Source organism: Carcharhinus amblyrhynchos, chromosome 9, assembly GCF_965287045.1.
Source record: "Carcharhinus amblyrhynchos chromosome 9, sCarAmb.v2.hapA, whole genome shotgun sequence".
Lineage (NCBI taxonomy): Eukaryota > Metazoa > Chordata > Chondrichthyes > Carcharhiniformes > Carcharhinidae > Carcharhinus > Carcharhinus amblyrhynchos.
In genome coordinates this window covers 87946530-87968646 of record NC_137332.1, presented here as the reverse complement: position 1 = coordinate 87968646, position 22117 = coordinate 87946530, and the positions used below count along the sequence as shown (strand labels likewise).

The window sequence follows — 22117 nt, the reverse complement described above, 5'->3', positions numbered from 1 at the left end:
CTATAATAGGGTGACCAGAACTGTACACAGTATTCAAAGTGTGGCCTTCCCAATGTCTTGTACAACTTCAACAAGATGTCCCAACTCTGGTCAGAATATTGACGACAAATGAAACCAAGCATGCTGAATGCCTTCCTCACTACTCTGTCCTCCTGTGACTCCACTTTCAAGGAGCTATGAACCTGTACCCCATGATCTTTGTTTTGTAACTCTCCCCAACACCCTACCATTAACTTCAATCTACCAAAATGCATCACTTCACATTTATCTAAATTAAACTCCTTCTGCCATTTGTCAGCCACTGGCTGACAAATGGCAGAAGGAGATCAAGATCCCTTTGCAATCCAAGATAACTTTCTTTACTGTCCACTACGCCACAGTGTTTGACAGTTACTCGATTGAGATGCTCCAATAGGTTGGGCTCCATTTTCTGAAATGAAAAGACCAAAAATTGTGAAAGGATAGATGTCGAAGTGTTTAAACTTTTGAAGCAGTTAAAAACTAGGGACCATGAATATAAAACAGTCACCAATAACCTCAATAAGGAATTCAGTGACAGATTGCTTTTATATAATGCTGAAATGTAATGTTGCACTTGGCACTTTTTTGGGATGTTTATGAAACAAAATTTGACACTGAACCATAAAAGTAGAGATGGAGAGGTTACAAGATTCAAAGATGGTTCCAGAGGCCTGGGATCTACCCCAAGTTATTGAGAGGCAAAAGAGGAGATTGCTGGGGCCCTGACTAAGATCTTTGTTTTCTCACTAGCTACTGGCGAGGTCTCAGAGGACTGAGGAATAGCTAATATTCAAGAAAATAAAAAGGATAATCCAGGAAATTATAAATTGGTGAGTCTCTCAAAAGTGATTGGAGAGCATTCTTAGGGATAGGATTCATGCACATTTAGAAAAACATGGCTTAATTGAGGAAATGATGTGGAGATGCTGGTGTTGTACTGAGGTAAACACAGTAAGAAGTCTCTCAACACCAGGTTAAAGTCCAACAGGTTTATTTGGTAGTGAAAGCTAGTGGCTTTTGCTACCAAATAAACCTGTTGGACTTTAACCTGGTGTTATGAGACTTCTTACTTAATTGAGGAAAGTCAGCATTGCTTTGTGCGGGGCAGGTTATATCTTGATTTTTTTTTCAAGGAGTTGACAAAGATGATCGATAAGGACTAATGAATGGTGTCCCACCAGTATCTGTACTGGGACTCCTGCTGTTTGTCATATATATTTGGATGAAAATGTGGTTGGGTGAGTTAGTAAGATTGAAGCACGTGGGATTGGAGGAAGTGCTTTGAGATGGATAGAAAACCGGTCGACAGAGGAAACAAAATAGGAATTAATGATGCTTTTCAAATTGGCAGGCAGTAACTAATGGGGTGCCACAGGGATCGGTGCTGGAACCCCAGCTATTCACAATTTATGTTAATGATTTGGATGAGGGAACAAAATGCAACATCTCAAAGCTTGCAGATGATACCAAGTTGGGTGGGAGGGGGAACTGTGATGAGAATGCAAAGATCCTTCAGAATGATCTGGACAGATTGAATGAGTGAGCTGATCAATGGCAGATGCAGTTTAATTTGGATAAATGTGAAGTTATTCACTTTGGAAGCCAAAACAAGAAGGCATGATTGCTACCTGAATGGTTATAAATTGGGAGAGGGGAGTGTGCAGTGGGACCTGGATGTCCTTGTGCACCAGTCACTGAAGGTAAGCATGCAGGTGTAGCAAGTGGTAAAGAAGGCACGTGGAATATTGACCTTCATTGCAACAGGCTTCAAGTACAGGAGCAGGGATGTGTTGCAACTATACAGGGCCTTGGTGAGGCCACACCTAGAGTATTGTGTTCAGTTTTGGTCGTCTTTTCTGAGGAAGGATGTTCTTGCTCTCGAGGGAGTGCAGCGAAGGTTTGCCAGGCTGATCCTGGGAAGGTAGGACTGATGTATGAGGGGAGATTGACTAGGTTAGGATTGTTTTAGCTAGAGTTCAGACGAATGAGGGGGTATCTTATAGAGACTTACAAAATTCTAACAGGTCTAAACAGGATTGATGCAGGGAGGATGTTCATGATGGTGGGGGAGTCCAGAACCAGGGATCACAGTCTGAGGATTCAGGGTAGACGATTTAGGACAGAAGTGTGGAGACATTTTTTCACCCAAATAGTGGTGAGCCTATGGAATTCATTACCACAGGATGTAGTTGATGCCAAAACATTGAATGTATTCAAGAGGCACCTGGATATAGCACTTGGGGCAAATGGGATAAGAGGTTATGACAAAAAAGCAGGATTAGGCTATTGAGTTGGATGATCAGCCATGATCTTAATGATGGAGCAGGCTCGAAGTGCCAAATGGCCTCCTCCTATCTTCTGTGTTTCTATGTAGTTTGCAGACAACACAAAGATAGGTGGACTTGTTGATCTTTTTAAAAAAAAAACCACACCAAGATAGGTGGAGTTGTTGATTGTGTAGAAGGTTGTCAAAGAATACAGCAGGACATTGATCAATTGCAGATATGGGTGGAGAAGTAGCAGATGGAGTTTAATCCGGGCAAGTGGAGGTGTCCCACTTTGTGAGATCAAATGTTAAGGGTAAGTATATAGTTAATTGCAGGACCCTGGTGGAGAGTGGGATCTTGGGATTGAAAGTGGCCACAAGTAAATAGGGTGGTAAAGAAGGCATACAGCATGCTTGCCTTTATTGGTTGGGACATTGAGTACAAGAGTCAGGATGTCATGTTTATAAAACTGGCTAGGATACACTTAAGAGTATTGCAATCAATTCTGGTCACCGCATTTCAGGAAGGATGTGGGGGCTTTGGAGAGGATGCAGAAGAGGTTTACCTGCATTAGGGGGTATGAGCTATATGGAGAGGCTGAACAAACTAAGGTTGTTTTCTCTGGAGTTGCAGAGACTGAGGAGAGACCTGATAGAAGTCTCCAAAATCATGAGATGCATAGATAGGGTTGACAGTCTGAATCTTTTTCCCCTGAGTTTAAATGCCTAATACTAGGAGTGATAAATGTCTATAATGTGCTGCCAGGGGTGGTGATTCAGGCAAATATGGTTGGGGCTTTTAGATAAGCATATGAATGTGCAAGGAAAAGACGGATGTGGACCAAGGCCAGGCAGAAGGGATTAGTTTAATTTGGTGTCATGTTTGGTACAATATCGTGGACTGAAGGGCCTGTTCCTGTGTTTTAAGATTAAGGAAGAGAATTCCAGAGCTTAGATGGAATAATTAAAATCAGGCCTGTAAAGTACTCGGGCAAATTACAGAGATAGGGAAGAAACAACTTAAATTTGATTTGAAACAAGGTAAAAAATCTTAAATTGGTGCATGGCTGGGCTGGGAACCAACGTAGATCAGTGAGCACAGCCATGAACGAAACTGGGTGCATCCCTACTTCTGACCTTATGGAAGGAAAGTCACTGACGAAGCAGCTGAAGAGCCAGCTAACTTGCACATCTTTGGACACTAAGGATGCAATTTTGCAAGATATTTTCCAAGTGTTGGGCAGGCGTGAAACTGGGGAGAGTTTCACATCTGTTTGAGCACGTTTTCACACCCAGTCACAGGCACTGTCTGCAAAATTTTGGAGAGTCTGTTTCTCACTACAGAAGGCAGTGGGCAGGGCTTAATGCACCCAAAAGCCTGCAGCTCCCATTGAAGCCTCAAACGGTGCAGGTGCAGAAAATAAAGTAGCTCCCCTGCCGGATTCCTGCCAGACCAGTTACAGCCTTCCCTGGCCCCCATGAATATTGGACCCCTTTTTGAGGAGCAGGTGCTGGAACTTGCTGGTGAGGAGGACATCTGGACTATCAGTGACAGCATGGTCAAGCTGGAGTCTAGAAGTGAGCACCTGTCAATCCTCCACTCAATTTGAGTTAATTACTACAGCACATAAGTTTAAGGGGCAAGGTATAAAGGAGATGTACAAGGTAAGTTTTTTTTTACAGTGGTGGGTGCTTGGAACTCACTGCCAGGGGAGGTAGTGGAAGCAGATAATGATAGTGACTTTTAGGAGCATCTTGCCAAATCCATAGGATGGGAAAAGAGGGAAATGGTCCTCAGAAGAGTAGCAGGTTTTAGTTCAGATGGACAGCATAGTTGGTGTAGACTTGGAGGGCCAAAGGGCCTGTTCCTGTGCTGTCATGTTCTTTGTTCTTTGTTCAGTGGAGAAATGTCAAGTAAGTTGCCTGCATCCCAGATTCCTCTCCCTCCCTTGCACTAAACCTTGTATCAGATGTTGCAGGAAGGGACTTGGACGTGCCTGGGCCATCCGGCACCACAAACCTCACTGCTGCTCCCACCCATCCTGCCCTGACAGCTCGGAAGACTCCTTCGAGGAAGCAAGGGATCTCCAAGGGCTGCACCAGTTTGGTGTCAGCTTCCACCTCGCAAATCGCTATCCCAGGGACTCGCACGTAGGTGGGTCAAGTTAGTGGTGAGGTTTCTGGGTCACTCTGTGGTGTGCACAATATATCTGCTGATGTACATTGGGTGGAAAAGGGAATATCCAAGGCCTGTGGTGTTCGGGGCCTTCCGGAGGTGAGGACTTGCATGCTGGACCTCTGCTACTTTCCTCCAGCTTGGGAGATGCAGCAACAGAGCCAGGGAATGCAGGAGGGGCTGACAGCAACACAGGACCGACTGCGAGGCTATTGGAAGGAGTCCCAAAGTATTCAGGCGGACCAGCTGTTGCCTGTTTTGCCTGGTTCCCAGGCCAACACTGCAAGGGTGGTGTCCATGGTAGAGAGCCTGAGGCAGGGAACCATGAGTGGCAGGATCCAAGTGATGGCCAAATCACAGCAGGCTATAACAGAGTCCCAGAGGGCTGCAGCTGAGTCACAGGCCACAACTGAGGGCTTCAAGTTTGACAAGGTTCTGCAGCCTATGGCTGAGAAGCTCGAGAGCTTGCAGGAGACCCAGCGGGACAGCGCTGAGACACAGCAGGCTATGGTAACAGCCCTTGAAGATGTGGCCCAGTCTCACAGGCCACTTGCTGCTGTCATTGACAGGTGGTGCCATTGCAAGGTCTTGACCACCATGGCTAGAACGCAGGTGGTACTTCAGGACTGGCAGGGCCAGGTGATGCCAGAGCTTCTGGAGCTCACTGAAGGACAGGCATCCTATGGAGTGACCCAGGGGCGCATAGGAACCCTGAGAGTAGGAAATGCTGCAGCCTATGCCAGGGCCTTCCACAAAGGAGACAGCAGCTGTGGCTACATCTTTTAACTCCCTCCTTCCTGACACCGGGGCATCTCGAGGCCCTCAAATTCCAGGCCCTCCAGCAGGCAATCGCCATGGCCCACAAGGCACGGTGAACAGCTGGCTACCTCTATGCCCAAAGTACATCATGGGGAGACACCAAGATGTAGGGTTAGGCCATGTAAAATTAAGAAGTTGTAACGGCATTAAGATTGCACAGGTGAAGGCCAGCACTAGACAGAACAGTTATTCACTTTAATGTCTCATGTTCATATGTTTGCATGTTATTCCTTATCTTTAAGACACTTTTACTGGCACAAATAAATGTCATTTTTTTTCCACCCACTTGTGACTAATTTGTCTCCAACATGAAAGTCCTGACCTGCATGTTGATGACGCTTGAGGGTGGGAGCGTTACTAAACGTTGTGTTGCTGAGAAAATGAAAGCGCTCAAAGAAATCACTGGCTACAACAGGTGGCATGCATTGGCAGCAATTTGCATCTACCATGGCACCCCTAGAACCCACAAGAGATTCCCACCCCACACTTCTCGTGGCATGGGGGTTTAGTGATCCTTTCCCACTACCCAGATGTGGGCCCAGGTGCATTCTGAAGTCAGTAAAGCTGTGCATAAGGAGCACAGGTAGGAGTCAGACTAGTTTGTGCCAGGGCATCACAATAACATAGTGAATCATTATTACATTCCTGCCTGCCATAGAAACTTGATAATACAGCGTACCCAGACCCACCAGTCTGATGTTAAAATGTTGCAGGAGATTGTAGGACCCTGGCACTGCCCCTAAGATGCCCTGATGTCAGGAAGGGGTGGGATATGGAATCAACCTGTGGCAACACAAGCACCTTGAGGTCAAACCATGTTGATCAGGGTCTTGTTCACTGCCCTCACATCCCTGACCCTTGCTGCCTACAGCGCCTGAAGGGTGTTGCTCTTCACTTTTGTCCTCCTGCTGAGCTGCCTCCTTTCCAGCGAAGCCAGACTGGTCGGCCTCCACGACCTCCTCCAAAGCGTCTCCTTGTGTAGGATGCAGCCCACGACCACAATGCATGACGATAGCAGGGGGCAAATAGCAGGGCTCCTCCAGAGCGGTCCAGGCACCTGAACTCCCATTTTGAGGAGCCCTATGCACCACTCCACTATTTTATGGGTGGCAATGTGGGCATCATTATAGTGGGTCTCCATCTCAAGCCTCCTCACAGACATCATCGGCCAGGTCCGAAGTGGGTACCCTACAAGCCATCCTTGCACGCTGAGCTTCTCCTCAAAGACCTCTGGGATATCCGAGCTCCTCAAGATGGAGCTGTCATGCACGTTGCTGAGGTATCTGGCATAGACGGGCATAATGTCGAATTTATGGTCGCACATCAACTGCACATTTATTGAATGGAAGTCCTTTGTATTTACGAATTTTGCTGGATTCTTGACTGGGGCCTTGAGGGCGATGTGGGTGCAGTTTATAGCCCCCTGCACATTTGGCATTCCCACAATAGCTGTGAATCCTGCAGCTCAGGCTTGCTGCTGGGCCTGGTCCAGGTCAAATTTGATATACTGGCCACGCTGGGCATACAGGGCATCTGTGATCACCTTCACATACGTGATAATACAGCGTACCCAGACTCACCAGTCTGGTATTGAAATGTTGCAGGAGATTGTAGGATGCTTGTGAAATGCCACAATGGTCTCTACAGCCACCGGGAGTGGGTAACCAGGACTCCCCTGTGCCCTCAAGTGATAAATGCTTTTTAAAAAACAAAATTATAACCATCTCTCTTACTGCTCCTGGCAGCTCGTCCCAGACACTGACCACCCACTGAGTGAAAAATTGCTCCTCTGGACCCTTTTGTATTTCTCCCCTCTCACCGTAAATCTGTGCCCTCTAGTTTTAGACTCCCATACCTTTTGGGAAAATAGGTTGATTATTTACCTTGTCTATTTGCCTCATTATTTTATAGACTTCTGTAAGATCACACCTAAGCTCCTACACTCCAGGGAAAAAAGTCCCTGTCTATTCAGCATCTTATAATTCAAACCATCAGAGTCGATATAGTCCCATGAGAGGAATGGAAGGCCATTTGAAGCCATAGATTAAATGGTAACAAAAAAAGAGGGTTATGAAAAGTATCAGGTTCATCATTAAGTAGAGAAACAAAGTGCAGAGAAGAACTGAGGAAGGGAAAACTGAGTGGAAGAGTTTGCCTTTGAGAATGGAGCAGCAGGCTAATGTAAAAAGGAACAAAGACTCTTGGATTGTAAAAGGATGGTCAGAATATGGGTGGGACAGTAGCTTGAATCTACTTTAACAAAAGCAATTGCTGACCATGTCACAGTAAGGAGGATTAGCAGTGATAGTGGATCAGATAAACATGCATCAACGAGAGGTACTTAAAAAACTGGCAGTGTTCAAAGTAGGAACGTTAACTGCATCCCAGCTTTTTGAGGGAAGCAAGAGTGCAAATTGTAATGTGTGTGGTCAAAATCTTCCAATTGCCTTATAGATAAGGGAGTGATGATAGACCACTGCAGGATTGCAGCCATCTTTACAAAATAGAATCATAGAATCACAGCACAGAAAAGGCCCTTTGGCTCATCAAGTCTGCTTCGACATATGAGAAACACCTGACATTCCATTTACCAACACTTAGCTCATATCCCTGAATGTTGTGACATGCCAAATGCTCATTCAGGTACTTTTGAAAGGATGTGAAGCAACCCGACTCTACCACCCTCCCAGACAGCTGATTTCAGACTGTCACCGCCCTCTGGATAAAAATGTTTTTCCTCACATTCCCTAAACTTCCTGTCCCTCTACTTGAACCAGTGTCCCCTTCTGACTGACCCTTCAACTAATGGGAACAGCTGCTCCCTATCCATTCTGTCCATCCCCCTCAATCTTGTACACCTCAATCAAGTCATTCCTCAATCTTCTCTACTCCAACAAAAACAACCCAAGCCTATCCAACCTCTCTTCATAACTTAAGTGCTCCATCCCAGGCAGCATCCTTGTGAACAGAAAATGCTGAAAAATCTTAGCAAGCCTGACAGCATCTGTGGGGAGAGAGTAGAACCAACACTGAGTGTAGATGATCTTTTGTCAGAGCTGGGATGAAGCTCTGACAAAAGGTCATCCAGACTTGCAACGTTGACTCTATTCTCTCCCCACAGATACTGTCAGACATGCTGAGATTTTTCAGTGGTTTCTGTTATTGTTTGATTCCAACATGCGCAGTATTTTGCTTTTAGCATCCTGGCGAATCTCCTCTGCGCCCCTTCCAGTGCAATCACATCCTGTAAAGTGGTGACCAGAACCGTGCATGGTACCCTAGCTGTGACCTCACCAAAGTTTTATACAACTCCAACATGACTTCCCTGCTTTTGTAATCTATGCCTCAATTAATAAAAGGCAAGTTCCCAAGTGTCTTTTTCACCATCCTACTAACATGCCCCTACTTTCAGAGATCTGTGGACAAACATGCTAAGGCCCCTCCTGAGTGTCGCCATTCATTGAATTCTTCCTTGTCAAATTACTCCTCCTCAAATGTATCAGCTCATACTTTTCAGGATTAAATTCCATTTAACCTATATCTTGTTGCTCAAGAGACTCAATCTCACTGTTAACAACCTAACCAATCTGTGTATCATCCACAAACTTACTAATCCTACTACTACTACTATACCACCGCCCCGCCTGCGCGCACCCCCACCTCCTCTCTCTCTCTCTCTCTTTTCCCCCCCTGACCCCCATTTATATAAATTACAAATAATAGGAGATCCAGGACAGATCCCTGTACATAAGAACATAAGAAATAGGAGCAGGAATAGGCCATCTAGCACTTCGAGCCTGCCCCGCCATTCAATAAGATCATGGCTGATCTGAAGTGGATCAGTTCCACTTTCCCGCTTTCTCCCCATAACCCTTAATCCCCTTGTCTGTCAAAAACCTATCTACCCATGACTTAGATATATTTAGCGAGGTAGCCTCCACTACTTCAATTCCAGAGATTCACCACCCTTTGAGTGAAGAGGTTCCTCCTCAACTCTGATCTAAACTGCCCCCCCTATCCTGAGGCTGTGCCCTCAAGTCCTGCTATCCTTTCTAAGCGGGAAGAATCTCTCTACCTCTACCCTATCCATCCCTTTCATTATCTTATACGTCTCTATAAGATCCCCCCTCATCCTTCTAAACTCCAACGAGTACAGACCTAGTCTATTTAGTCTCTCTTCATAGTCCAACCCCCTCATCTCCGGTATCAGCCTAGTGAACCTCCTCTGCACTCCCTCCAAGGCCAAAATATCCTTGCGCAAGTGCAGCGACCAAAACTGCACACAGTACTCCAGCTGCGGCCTCACCAGTGCCCTGTATAGTTGCAGCAAGACCTCCCTGCTTTTATATTCTATCCCCCTCGCTATAAAGGCCAGCATCCCATTCGCCTTTTTGATCACCTACTGCACTGCAGACTGGGTTTTTGCGACTCGTGCACAAGGACCCCCAGGTCCCTCTGCACCGTAGCATGCTGCAGCTTTTCGCCCTTTTAAATAGTAATCCCTCCTACTATTATTTCTGCCAAAGTGGATAATCTCACACTTGCTAACATTATACTCCATCTGCCAGGTCCTCGCCCAGTCGCTCAGCCGATCCAGATCCCTCTGCAGACTTTCCACACCCTCTGTGCAATTTGCTTTTCCACTCATCTTCGTGTCATCAGCAAATGTCGTCATCCTACACTCAGCCCCCTCCTCCAGATCATCTATATAAATGGTAAATAGCTGAGGCCCCATCACTGATCCCTGCAGCACTCCACTAGTCACCAACCACCAATCAGAATAGAAGCCATTGATACCAACTCTCTGCCTCCCATTAGACAACCAATCCTCTATCCACGCTAACACCTTACCCCCAACTCCATGCACCCTAACCTTCTGAAGCAACCTTTTGTGAGGCACCTTATCAAATGCCTTTTGAAAATTGAGAAACACCACATCCACCGGTTCCCCTCTGTCTACCACACTGGTCACATCCTCAAAGAACTCCAATAAATTCGTCAAACACGACTTCCCCTTAACGAATCCGTGCTGTGACTGCTCTATCAAACCATTCCTTTCTAGGTGCCTCGCTATTTCTTCTTTGATGACGGATTCAAGCATTTTTCCAACTACAGATGTTAAACTAACTGGCCTATAATTCCCTGCCTTTTGTCTGCTACCTTTTTTAAATAGCGGCGTAACATTAGCCGTTTTCCAATCTTCTGGCACTTCCCCAGAATCCAGCGAATTTTGGTAAATAATCACTAAGGCATCCACTATCACCTCTGCCATTTCCTTCAGAACCCTGGGATGCATTCCATCCGGTCCTGGGGACTTGTCCACCATCAGTCCCATTAGTCGATCAAGCACTACCTCTCTCGTGACAGTAATTGCATTCAGGCCCTCAACTCCTACCAATCTTCTATCTTTAATATCCGGCAAACTATTCGCGTCCTCCTCCGTGAAGACCGAGGCAAAAAACTTATTTAAGGCCTCAGCCATTTCCTCATCTCCCACCACTAAATCCCCCCTCTCATCCTCTAAGGGTCCAACATTCACTCTAGCCAGCCTCCTCTTCTTTATATATTTGTAAAAACTCTTACTGTCCTTTTTTATATTTAGTGCTAGTTTAGCTTCATAGTCTATCCTTCCTTTCTTTATCAACTTCTTAGTCATTCTTTGTTGATTTTTAAACCTTTCCCAATCTTCTAATCGCCCACTACTTTTAGCCACTCTGAATGCATCAGCTTTTAATTTAATACTCTCCCTTATTTCCTTCGATAACCACAGCTGGTTATCCCTTCTCCTGCATTCCTTCTTTACCATCGGAATATATTTCTGCTGAGCACCGAAAAAGATCTCCTTAAAGATCCTTCACTCTTCCTCAGCCGTCCTACCAACCAATCTGCGCCCCCAATCTACATTTGCCAATTCCTCTCTCATCCTATCGTACTCCCCTCTGTTCAAACAGAGGACACAGGTTCGGGACCCTACTTTCTCACCCTCCAGCTTCATCAAAAACTCAACCACACTATAATCGCTCGTCCCAAGAGGATCCCTCACAATAAGATCCCTAATTCCTCCTGCCTCGTTACACAACACCAGATCTAAGATAGCTCGCTCCCTTGTTGGTTCCGTCACACACTGTTCAAGGAAACTATCCCGACAGCATTCCAAGAACCCCTCAAGCCCACCACATCCGACTTGGGTCAACCAATCAATATGCAGATTAAAGTGCCCCATAATTATTGCTGCTCCATTTCTGCACGCATCATTTATTTGCTTGTTTATAGCCTGCCCCACCTCTAAGTTATTATTTGGGGGCCTATAGACCACACCCACCAGCGTCTTCCTCCCCTTACTGTTCCTTATCTCCACCCACACCGATACCACATTTTGCTCTTTGGTGCCTATATCTTTCCTTACTACTGCCCTGATATTATCCTTAATCAGCAGAGCTACCCCCCCCCCCGCCTTTTTCCTCCCGTCTACCCTTCCTAAACACTTGATACCCCTGAACATTCAGCTCCCAGTCCCTGTCACCCTGCAACCACGTTTCTGTAATGGCCACCAGATCATATCCATTTGTGCTGATCTGCGCCACCAGCTCATTCACTTTGTTCTGAATGCTTCATGCATTCAGGTAAAGTGTCTTTGTACCAGCCTTTATCTGGACCTAATTTGAAGGAACGCTACCAACCTTTCTCATGCCCCTTACTCCCTTTATTATTGGGACATCTCAACATTTTCCCATGCCTGTACCCTCTCTTTTACTTTAGATATTGTAATTTCTCCCACCCCTGCACCACCCCACCCCCACCAACTAGTTTAAAGCCCTATCTACAGGGCTGTAGTATGCCACAGGACACTGACTTCTGTTATCATCTTCTGTGTCCTACAACTAAGCCAATTTTAAATCCATTTCATCAGATTATTATTATAGAAAGAGTGTAGAAAAGATTTACTAGGATGCTACCAGGATTTAATGGTTGGAGTTATAAGGAGGGGTTGGATAGACTGGGACTTTTTTCTCTAGAGCATAGAAGGCTGAAAGGTGATCTTGTGGAGGCCTATAAAATAATGAAATAATAGATCAGCGAGATATTCAATATCTTTTCCCAAAGGTAGGGGAGCCTAAAACTAGAGGGCATAGGTTTAAGGTGAGAGGGGACAGATACAAAGGAGTCCAGAGGAGCAATTTTTTCATGCAGAGGGTGGTGAATATCTGGCACAAGCTGCCAGAGGTATTAGTAGAGGCAGGTACAATTCTGTCTTTTAAAAATCATTTAGACAGTTACATTGGGTAGGATGGGTATAGAGGGATATGGGCCAAATACAGGCAATTGGGACTAGCTTAGGCGTTTTAAAAGAAAAGGGCAGCATAGACAAGTTGGGCCAAAGGGTCTGTTTCCATGCATTATTCCTCTATGACACTGTAAGATGGTCCTGTGTCCCATGTGCACTTGCCTTCTTTACAAGTCTTCATGCAGGACCTTGTCAAAGGCTTTGCTGAAGTCCATATAAAATACATCAACTACATTCCTCTCATCAACACACCCTGGTCACCTCCTCAAGAAATACAATCAAGTTTATTCAGCATGACATCCCTCTGATAAAGCTGATATTGCTGATCAAGTTTTGCCTTTCCTAGTGAAGATAGATGCTCTCCTTCAGAATTTTCTCCAATACTCTCCCTCCCACTGATGTGCAACACACTATGCAGACTCTGGTCTGTAGTTCCCTGGCTTATTTCTATGAAATAATCCTCAGAGGTCAGTGATTCTTGACCATATTCCCTTTACTTAGCATCTTATCTCCACCCCTAAGAATGCTTATGTATAAAGTTAGAATCCAGAGCACTAGTAAACCTGACACTCCTCATTTTATACAGAGGTGAGGCTCCCTAATTGGGACGGTAATCATTACAAGGATATCCCTGTTTGACACCAAGCAAATAAACAATCTCAAATTAATTTACGGACAAATTAAAAGGGGCAGCTCCCCAAAAGGAGGGGGGATAGCCCAAAGAAAAAACAAAGTTGAAAGGAAACTTAAAACATTAAATCATAATGTGATTTTTGGCGTTTATAATACCTCAGTCAAGGAGCTCCAACTCTAAACTCTAAACTAAGCTCCAACTCATGGACCTTGTTGAGGTCATTAGAACCTTCCTCTCTTAGGTCCAAGGAACCCCGGTGGTTCACATCATGGATCTCTTGTGACATTTCAGTGCCAGATCTGGTTCCTCCAACTTGGTGTCCAAAGTGGTCGGGGTGTATCGAACAGGCATTCATCCCTTACAGCGTGAGGCTGGAGTTCAGGTTCATGCCATTCCTTAGGAGACGAAGGAGTAGTTGTGGCTTTATTGGCAGTGTCCATATCAGACGCTAGTGCTAATCACGAGTGACGGACAGCTGGGGGATGCTGGTCCGGGAAGACTCTCTTCAGTTCTTGGATCACTGGGCATAATTGGCTCCTGGATGAACTGTGATTTCAAGGCCCATACCTGGTCCAAGTGCTTTTTTTATATGGCTTCACCCACGTGTATTTTCATAGAATCATAGAATCCCTACAGTGCAGAAAGAGGCTGTTCGGCCTATTGAGTCTGCACACTATCCCCATAACCTCATGTATTTACCTTGCTAATCCGCTGGCACTAAGGGACAATTTAGCATGGCAAATCAATTGAATCACGCATATCTTTCGACTGGGGGAGGAAACCACGCAGACACGGAGAGAATATCTGTGTGGAGTTTGCACAGTCACCAAAGGCTGGATTTGAACCTGGGTCCCTGGAGCAATGAGGCAGCAGTGCTAACCATTGTACCACCATGCTGCCCATGTTTTGTAGGATACTGGCCCAATCCTAGAGTCAACTGTTCCTGGTAGTCTTGCGGGAAACACAGTAAGAAGTCTCACAACACCAGGTTAAAGTCATGCGGGACCCTTCGTGTAATTCTTTAGCAGTACATGAAAAATTGCTCATGGGCAGAAGTCTCAACACTCGATTGAGTTTGATCTTCCAGATCCTGCAGGGTGTCTGTGTGTGTGAAGGGCGGTGGGGAGGGGCACATGGGAACGCAGCAAGAAGCAATATGCAGTGGGCCTATCAATAGCAACAGGGACAGACAATTGAAAGCTGGTGAAATGTACTGTGCAAACTCCACACAGATATTCTCTCTGTGTCTGCATGGTTTCCTCCGGTTTCATGGCATGGGACATTGTCTTATAATCAAATAACCAATGGGAGAGCTTTGTGTGCATTGAGGCTGCTGGCCGTTTTTTTAAACCAGCTTTTAGAACATAGAACATAGAACACTACAGCACAAACAGGCCCTTCGGCCCACGAGTTGTGCCGATCACATCAACACCTATCTATAACCCCCAATCCCATAAAACCCCATATGCTCATCCAGAAGTCTTTTAAAAGACCCCAGCGAGTTCGCCTCCACCACCACTGACGGCAGCCGATTCCATTCACTCACCACCCTCTGAGTGAAAAACTTACCCCTAACATCACTTCTGTACTTTCCTCCCCGCACCTTAAACCTGTGTCCTCTCGTAGCGACCATTTCAACCCGGGGAAATAGCCTCTGAGAATCCACCCTATCTATTCCTGTCAACATTTTATAAACCTCTATCAGGTCGCCTCTCAACCTACATCTCTCCAGGGAAAAGAGACCCAGTTCCCTCAACCTAACTTCATAAGGCATGCCTCCCAGTCCAGGCAACATCCTTGTAAATCTCCTTTGCACCCTTTCAATAGCTTCTACGTCTTTCCTATAGTGAGGCGACCAGAACTGCGCACAGTACTCCAAATGAGGCCTGACAAGGGTTTTATAAAGTTGCAGCATTACCTCCCGACTCCTAAACTCAATCCCTCGATTTATGAAGGCCAGTACACCATACGCCTTCTTGACCACCTCTTCCACCTGCGAGGCCGATTTAAGAGTCCTGTGGACCCGGACCCCAAGATCCTTCTGCTCCTCAACACTACCAAGACTCCTGCCCTTGATAGTGTACTCGTTCATCCCGTTGGTTCTGCCAAAATGGACGACTACGCATTTATCCGCGTTGAAGTCCATCTGCCACTTCTCCGCCCAGTCCTGCATCCTATTTATGTCCTGCTGCAACTTTTGCCATCCTTCCAGACCATCCACAACACCACATGTTGCAATAATAAAGCAAATCAAAACAAAAAAGATATAAATTATGTGCTGGAAGAGTATCCAGAAAATTCATGATCATGACTGTCTCTTCTACTTGGGTGACCATCAGTGGGGTGTGTGCAAGGACAGTCTACTGAAGACATCTGTGTTTGCCACATAGACGGTGTTCCAACTGATATTTGGAGGCAGCAAACAAAGGTCTTTTATCTATAAATTCATCCAAATGCTTCCAGAAGATCGTCTGTCATCCAGCCAATTGTGTAACTCAAAACCGACCACATGGCTCGAACATCCAATGAAATTACTTATGAATGATACCATTATGCTTATTTCACATGACATGTCCCAAACATAAAGGCAATAGTATTCGAGGCTACTATGTCTGCTTGAAAGTAAATAATGTCCCTTATTTATTCAACACAGGAAGTTTCAGACCACAGTACAATAGTTTCATGTATGTGGAATGCCTCTCCTCATTTACCTACTCCCCTATCTCATCTGAAGATCGGAATGTTGAGTTGCCAATCCTGCCCCTCCGTCAATTATGTCTCTGTGATGGCGACGATATGACATTTACACGTGTCAATCATCCGTTTTATTTGCAATATTCCTGGCTTTAAAATAGAGGCCATTCAGCCTGGCTGTACTCCCTTGAATATAGCTACACTCCCTTTAATCTGATTATTTTACTGTATGATTCTGTGCTCTTATTCTGCTAACAGTCTGTGCCTCCTTCCCCTTTTGAATTAGATTAAATTCCCTCCAACAGGACGAGCAAAACATCTCACAAGTATGTTAGTCCTGCTATGGTTCAGTTGCAGACCACCTCGATTGTACAGGTTCCACCCACCTCAGAAATGACCCCAGTGATCCAGGAATATAAAACCCTCTCTCCTGCACCAACTCTTAAGTTATGCATTCATCTGCACTATTCTCCTATTTCTGTGCTCGCCAGCTCATGGTACTGGAAGTAATTCAGAGATTACAACCTTTGTCATCCTGTTTTTTAATCTACTGCATTGCTCCCTGAATTCTTGATGCAAGAACCTCATCCCTCTTTCTGCCAATGTCATTGGTACCAACATATACCATGGCTGCTGCCTTATCATCCCCCTCTTCAGGAAGCCCTGCAGCTGCTCAGTGATATCCTGGACTTTAGCACCAGGGAGATAAAACACCATCCTAGAGTAATTTTGACAGCCATAGCACCTATATGTTCCCTGACAATAGAGTCCCTTATTATTATTGCCCTTCCTCCCCTCCTGTACAGACCGCTTGTAATGCCAGAAGCTTGCTCTGTCTGCACACCCTTGAGGAAACAGCGCCCTCATCAGCCTCCAAGATGGAATACCAATTTGTGAGCAGGACCTAGGGGATTCCTGAGCTACATGCCTGTTTCTCTTGGACTGACTGGTGGCCACCTATTCCTTTCCTTTCTCGGGATCCGTTAACATGTGGTGTGACCACCTCTCTAAATGTGCTATCCACAATGCTGTCAGACTTATGATGTCCCGAGTTGCCATTCCAATTCAAGCTTCCAGGAGCTGCGCTGTGAGTGTGGGGTCTGTAGCAGGATTTGCTGATCATGACTTTCATGGGCCATTTTTAGGGCAAAATCAGCCTTGAGCCAGACAACAGCATGAGGCTGACTACAATATTTAAATTTCAATTTCAATATCATAAGTGAGCCTAGAATGGGATCCCAGGCACAGTGTACCCGCCCCCTGAAACACTGTCCCTGCCCCCTGACACACTCCACTCCCCTTGACACACTGTCCCACCCCCAGACACACTGTTCCCTCTTCTGAACACGTTGTTGCTGCCCCTTGACACTCTGTCCTCCTGATACACTGTCCCCCCACTGACACACATTCCCTACCCCTGGACATGCTGTCCCATCTCCCTGACATACTGCCCCTTCCCCGACACACAGCGCCGCCCCATCACACTGTCTTCACCCCCGATACACTAACACCCGACACACTGTTCCTCCCCTGATACACTGTCCCTCCCTTTGACAAACTGTCTCCACCCCAACACAATGTTGCCTCTACACTGACCCGGCTCCCTCACACTGTCCCAGTCCCAGACACACAGACCCCTCCACCTGACACACTGTTCCTGCCCCCTGACAAACTGTCCCCACCCTTGACACACTGTCCCTGCCTCTGATACACTGTCCCCTTCCCCTGACAATATCTCCCAACACACTATCCCTTGACACTGTCTCCCTGACACACTGTCCCTGCCCTGACATTGTTGTTATGAAGGGGAAGGTTGATTTTCTGTTTGAGAACTAACACTTAACCACTCAAAGAGAAATACCTCCCTTCACAATCTGGTAAAGTGTGTGAGATGTAGTAATATCCATGCTTCAGCAACTTTTAGTTGTTAAATCAAAATAACTATCCGAGACTCTGTAAAAAGCAACAAGTAACACTTTATTTATCTAACAATGAACACTATTCTAATGGAGCGCTGTTTAGATAAATCTAATTCCTATTTATTAACAAAAAATCTCATAATTTCAATCAGGTTTGTTGACTTCTGGAACCTTCTGTCTTCTTTGCTGATTTCTTCTGTCTTCCCTGTCGAGTTGAGGCTTTCTTTTAAGACATAAATTTGGCTGTTTCGTTGGAAAAGACAGTTGCTGGCTATGTGTGTCTCTCTCTCTGTCAAGCAATGAGCTGTGGCAGAGGCTGGCTAGCAGAGGTTGTCTGGCTTTCTGGAGCTGCAAGCTGGTTGTTATACCCTGATGACATACCAAAATTTTCATAATAGGATTGATTTACAGTTTACCAAAACTTCAATTTCAAATCTGATAAGCTGCTGTTAATCAAATGCCTAGTTCAAACTGACTGGTTAAAAATTCAAAATAACCTATTGTGTTGGCAGCAGGACTGCGTAGCTTGCTAGAATGTTTCACTCTATGCTCTCTGTGTACTGTGTTTTGCAATTGCATCTCTTTTAGCTCTCAAAGCATAGCAAAAATTTTTTTAAATATAATCATGAAATTTTCTAAGTCACTTTACAATTTTTTATAATTTTACAAACACTAATTTCACGATACCATTCCCGCCCCCCACATACTGTCCCCGCCCCTGACACACTGCCCAGCCCCCGACACTGTCCCCGCCCCCTGACCCTCTCGCCCGCCTCCTGACACTATGTCCCCGCCCCCTGACATATTCACCCACCTCCTGACATTCTGTCCCCGCCCCCTGACATTCTGTCGCCAGCGCCGAAAGGCTGACCTCGCCGTTCCCAGGATCCATTGCAGACGTCTGTGAAGAGCAAGTTGCGCATGCGTGAAGGCCTGACCCGGATGATGGCGAATCCGCGGCAGAGTCGCAGCCCCCAGCCCGGGCCCGGAGATTCCTCACCCCCTACACCCGGCCCGGGGGGCAGCCGTACCAGTGCCAGGAACAACACGATCACCGGGTGCGGCAGGAAGAGAGCACTGCTCAATGGACTGGTCAATACTTATGAAGATAAAAGCAGCGATTTCGTCTGGTGAGAAAGCCTAGAGAGACACTGGGAGGGAGCGAGTGGGAGACACCGGGGAGAGAGAGGGAGGAAGACGCGAGGGTCGGACAGATGGAGGGAGACGCGAGCCGCCCTGGCGGGGGGCAGAGGGGGGACGAGTTGGATGGGGGGAGGGGGGGAGAGAGGGGGGCGCGAGCCGGCTGTCGGGGGCGGGGCGAGAGCCGCTGTGGAGGGGGAGGAGAGAGGGAGGGGAACGGCGGGGAGGGGAGGGGGATGGGGGGGAGGGGGAGGGGGAGGGGGGGAGGGGAGGGGGACGAGGGGGAGGGGAGGGGGACGGGGGGGAGGGGGAGGGGAGGGGGACGGGGGGGAGGGGGAGGGGAGGGGGCGGCAGGGAGGCGGACGGAGGTGGACGGCGGGGAGGGGAGGGGGACGGAGGTGGACGGCGGGGAGGGGAGGGGGACGGAGGTGGACGGCGGGGAGGGGAGGGGGACGGAGGTGGACGGCGGGGAGGGGAGGGGGACGGAGGTGGACGGCGGGGAGGGGGAGGTGGACGGCGGGAGGGGAGGGGGAGGGGGACGGCGGGAGGGGAGGGGGAGGGGGACGGCGGGAGGGGAGGGGGACGGCGGGAGGGGAGGGGGAGGGGGACGGCGGGAGGGGAGGGGGAGGGGGACGGCGGGAGGGGAGGGGGAGGGGGACGGCGGGAGGGGAGGGGGAGGGGGACGGCGGGAGGGGAGGGGGAGGGGGACGGGGAGGGGAGGGGGGGAGAGGGAGACGGCGGAGGGGAGGGGGAGGGGGACGGCGGAGGGGAGGGGGAGGGGGATGGCAGGGGGAGGGGGACGGCGGGGGGGAGGGGAGCGGTGGGGAGGGGGACGGCGGGAGGGGAGGGGGACGGCGGGAGGGGAGGGGGGAGGGGAGGGGGGAGAGGGAGACGGCGGAGGGGAGGGGGAGGGGGACGGCGGGAGGGGGAGGGGAGGGAGAGGGAGACGGCGGAGGGGAGGGAGAGGGAGACGGCGGAGGGGAGGGAGACGGCGGAGGGGAGGGGGAGGGGGACGGCGGAGGGGAGGGGGAGGGGGACGGCGGGGGGGAGGGGAGGGGGACGGCGACGGCGGGGGGGAGGGGAGGGGGAGGGGGACGGCGGGGGGGAGGGGAGCGGTGGGGAGGGGGGCGGCGGAGGGGAGGGGGAGGGGGACGGCGGGGAGGGGAGGGGAGGGAGGCGGCGTGGAGGGGGTGGCGGGGAGGCGGGAGGGAGAGGGGAGGGAGGCGGCGGGGAGGCAGGAGGGAGGGTGGGGTCGCGAGCGGGAGGGGACAGAGCAGGGGGGCCGAGGGCCAAGTTTGTGACTCTGCCGGAGAGGGTAGAGCACGTTGGATTGTTGGCACACAGAGGGGTTGTGATGCGCATTGCCAAGGGATATGTGACGAGAGAGTGAGGAATTGGTAGCAGGTCGGAAAGAAAAATGGTACGTATCATTTGAGGCACACTTCCTTTATCTCCCTGATGGATTGCAGTGACACTGACTGGGATTGCACAGTGGTTAGCACTGCTACTTCAAGGGGCCAGGGTCCCAGGTTCAATTCTGGCCTTGGGTAACTGTGTGGATTTAGCATGTTCTCCCCGTGTCTGTGTGGATTTAGTATGTTCTCCCCGTGTCTGTGTGGATTTAGCATGTTCTCCCCGTGTCTGTGTGGATTTAGCATGTTCTCCCCGTGTCTGTGTGGATTTAGCATGTTCTCCCCGTGTCTGTGTGGATTTAGCATGTTCTCCCCGTGTCTGTGTGGATTTAGCATGTTCTCCCCGTGTCTGTGGAGTTACTCCGGGTGCTCCAGTTTCCTCCCACAGTCCAAAGGTGTACAGGTTAGGTTGATTGGCCATGCTAAATTGTCTCTAGTGTCAGGAGGATTGGCAAAGTAAGTATGTGGGGTTATGGAAATAGGGTCTGGATGGGATTGTGGTTGGTGCCAACTTGCTGGGTCGAATGGCCTCCTTCTGCACTGTAGGGATTCTATGACTGATTTTCTCCTTGTTCTCTCACAGCCCTATTTGTTTTGAGATGATTGAGGAGGCACATATGACAAAATGTGGTCACAGTTTTTGGTAAGTGTCATTTATTGCGTCGTCATATAGTTAGGTTTTAACAACTTAAGAACTTGAATATCCTGTAGTTTTTTTGTTAAAATATAGGGAGAAAGTCATTGGAAAAATAGTTTCCATAATACCTGTGTTAATGATATATGTAAAGCATAGTTATTTTGACAAAAAGTGGAAGTTGTGAAAGCTGTCTGAGTTTTCAAACGTACAATTGTTTACAATTTATGGGTGCAAATTTGTGGAGCACGTGATCAGAGACTCGGCTAAACTTTATGGCAGTCACTAACGTTGGAGTAATGATTTTCTTTGGAAATGATAAATCATTCTGGGGTTTCTCTTTGAAACGGTAACTTGAGTATGAATCTCATCTGCTTCTGACAGCTTGTTCTTGAGAGGACTATTCATGTTGCCAATGTGTCAGTGGTCATTATTGCTGTCATTGCTCTATATCTGAGAATAAAAGTCTGATATTTCCAGTATGTCTCATTGTCCTCTCAGTCATCATCCATATATCATAGAATTATAGATTCTCTACATTGCAGGAGGCGGCTTTTTGGTCCATCAAATTTGCGCCAACTTTCTGACAGCACCTTACCCAGCCGCTCTCCCCGCCCTATCCCCGCACATTCATCATGACTAATCCAATATATCTTGGGATGCAAAGGGACAACTTAGCATGGCCAATCCATCTAGTCTGCACACCTTTGATCTGTTGGAGGAAACCAGGGCACCTAAAGAAAACTCATGGAGAATGTGCAAACTCCATACACAGTCACGCAAGGGCAGAATTGGACCTGGGTCCCTGGTGCTATGAGATAGCAGTACTATTACTGTGCCGTTTTCACATACTGTGCCAATTATCTCTCAGGTTATGCTAATGTGAGGTTAACAGGTAATTATTATTGGAGGCAGCAGCTATTCTGAAAATAATACCTTCCACCTACTGTTCCCATATGGAACTGAAGGCTGCTGCAGCGAGATACCCGCCAATCTGTTGGGCACGCGTGCCCCCCCCCCCCACCGATTTTTCCCCGGCCGTGGGCCCCAGTTGGACTCAAACCCACCCCTGGGTTCAAATTGTTTTCCTGGAGTCTCAGCTTTCTCTGACTCTGTT

At 47.8% G+C, this 22117-nt stretch overlaps 1 protein-coding gene across 2 annotated transcripts in view; it reads left to right on the top strand.

Moving 5' to 3' along the window:
* Window positions 1–18724: 18724 nt before the first annotated feature.
* Window positions 18725–22117, top strand: part of cop1 (COP1 E3 ubiquitin ligase) — a 165575-nt gene continuing 162182 nt past the window's right edge. For both annotated transcript variants that reach the window (XM_080196059.1, XM_080196058.1), the window contains exons 1-2: window positions 18725–18944; window positions 20950–21009. In XM_080196059.1, the coding sequence (XP_080052185.1) occupies window positions 18736–18944; window positions 20950–21009 (269 nt within the window). In that variant the 5' untranslated portion in view covers window positions 18725–18735. The remainder of the gene's footprint in view (window positions 18945–20949; window positions 21010–22117) is intronic.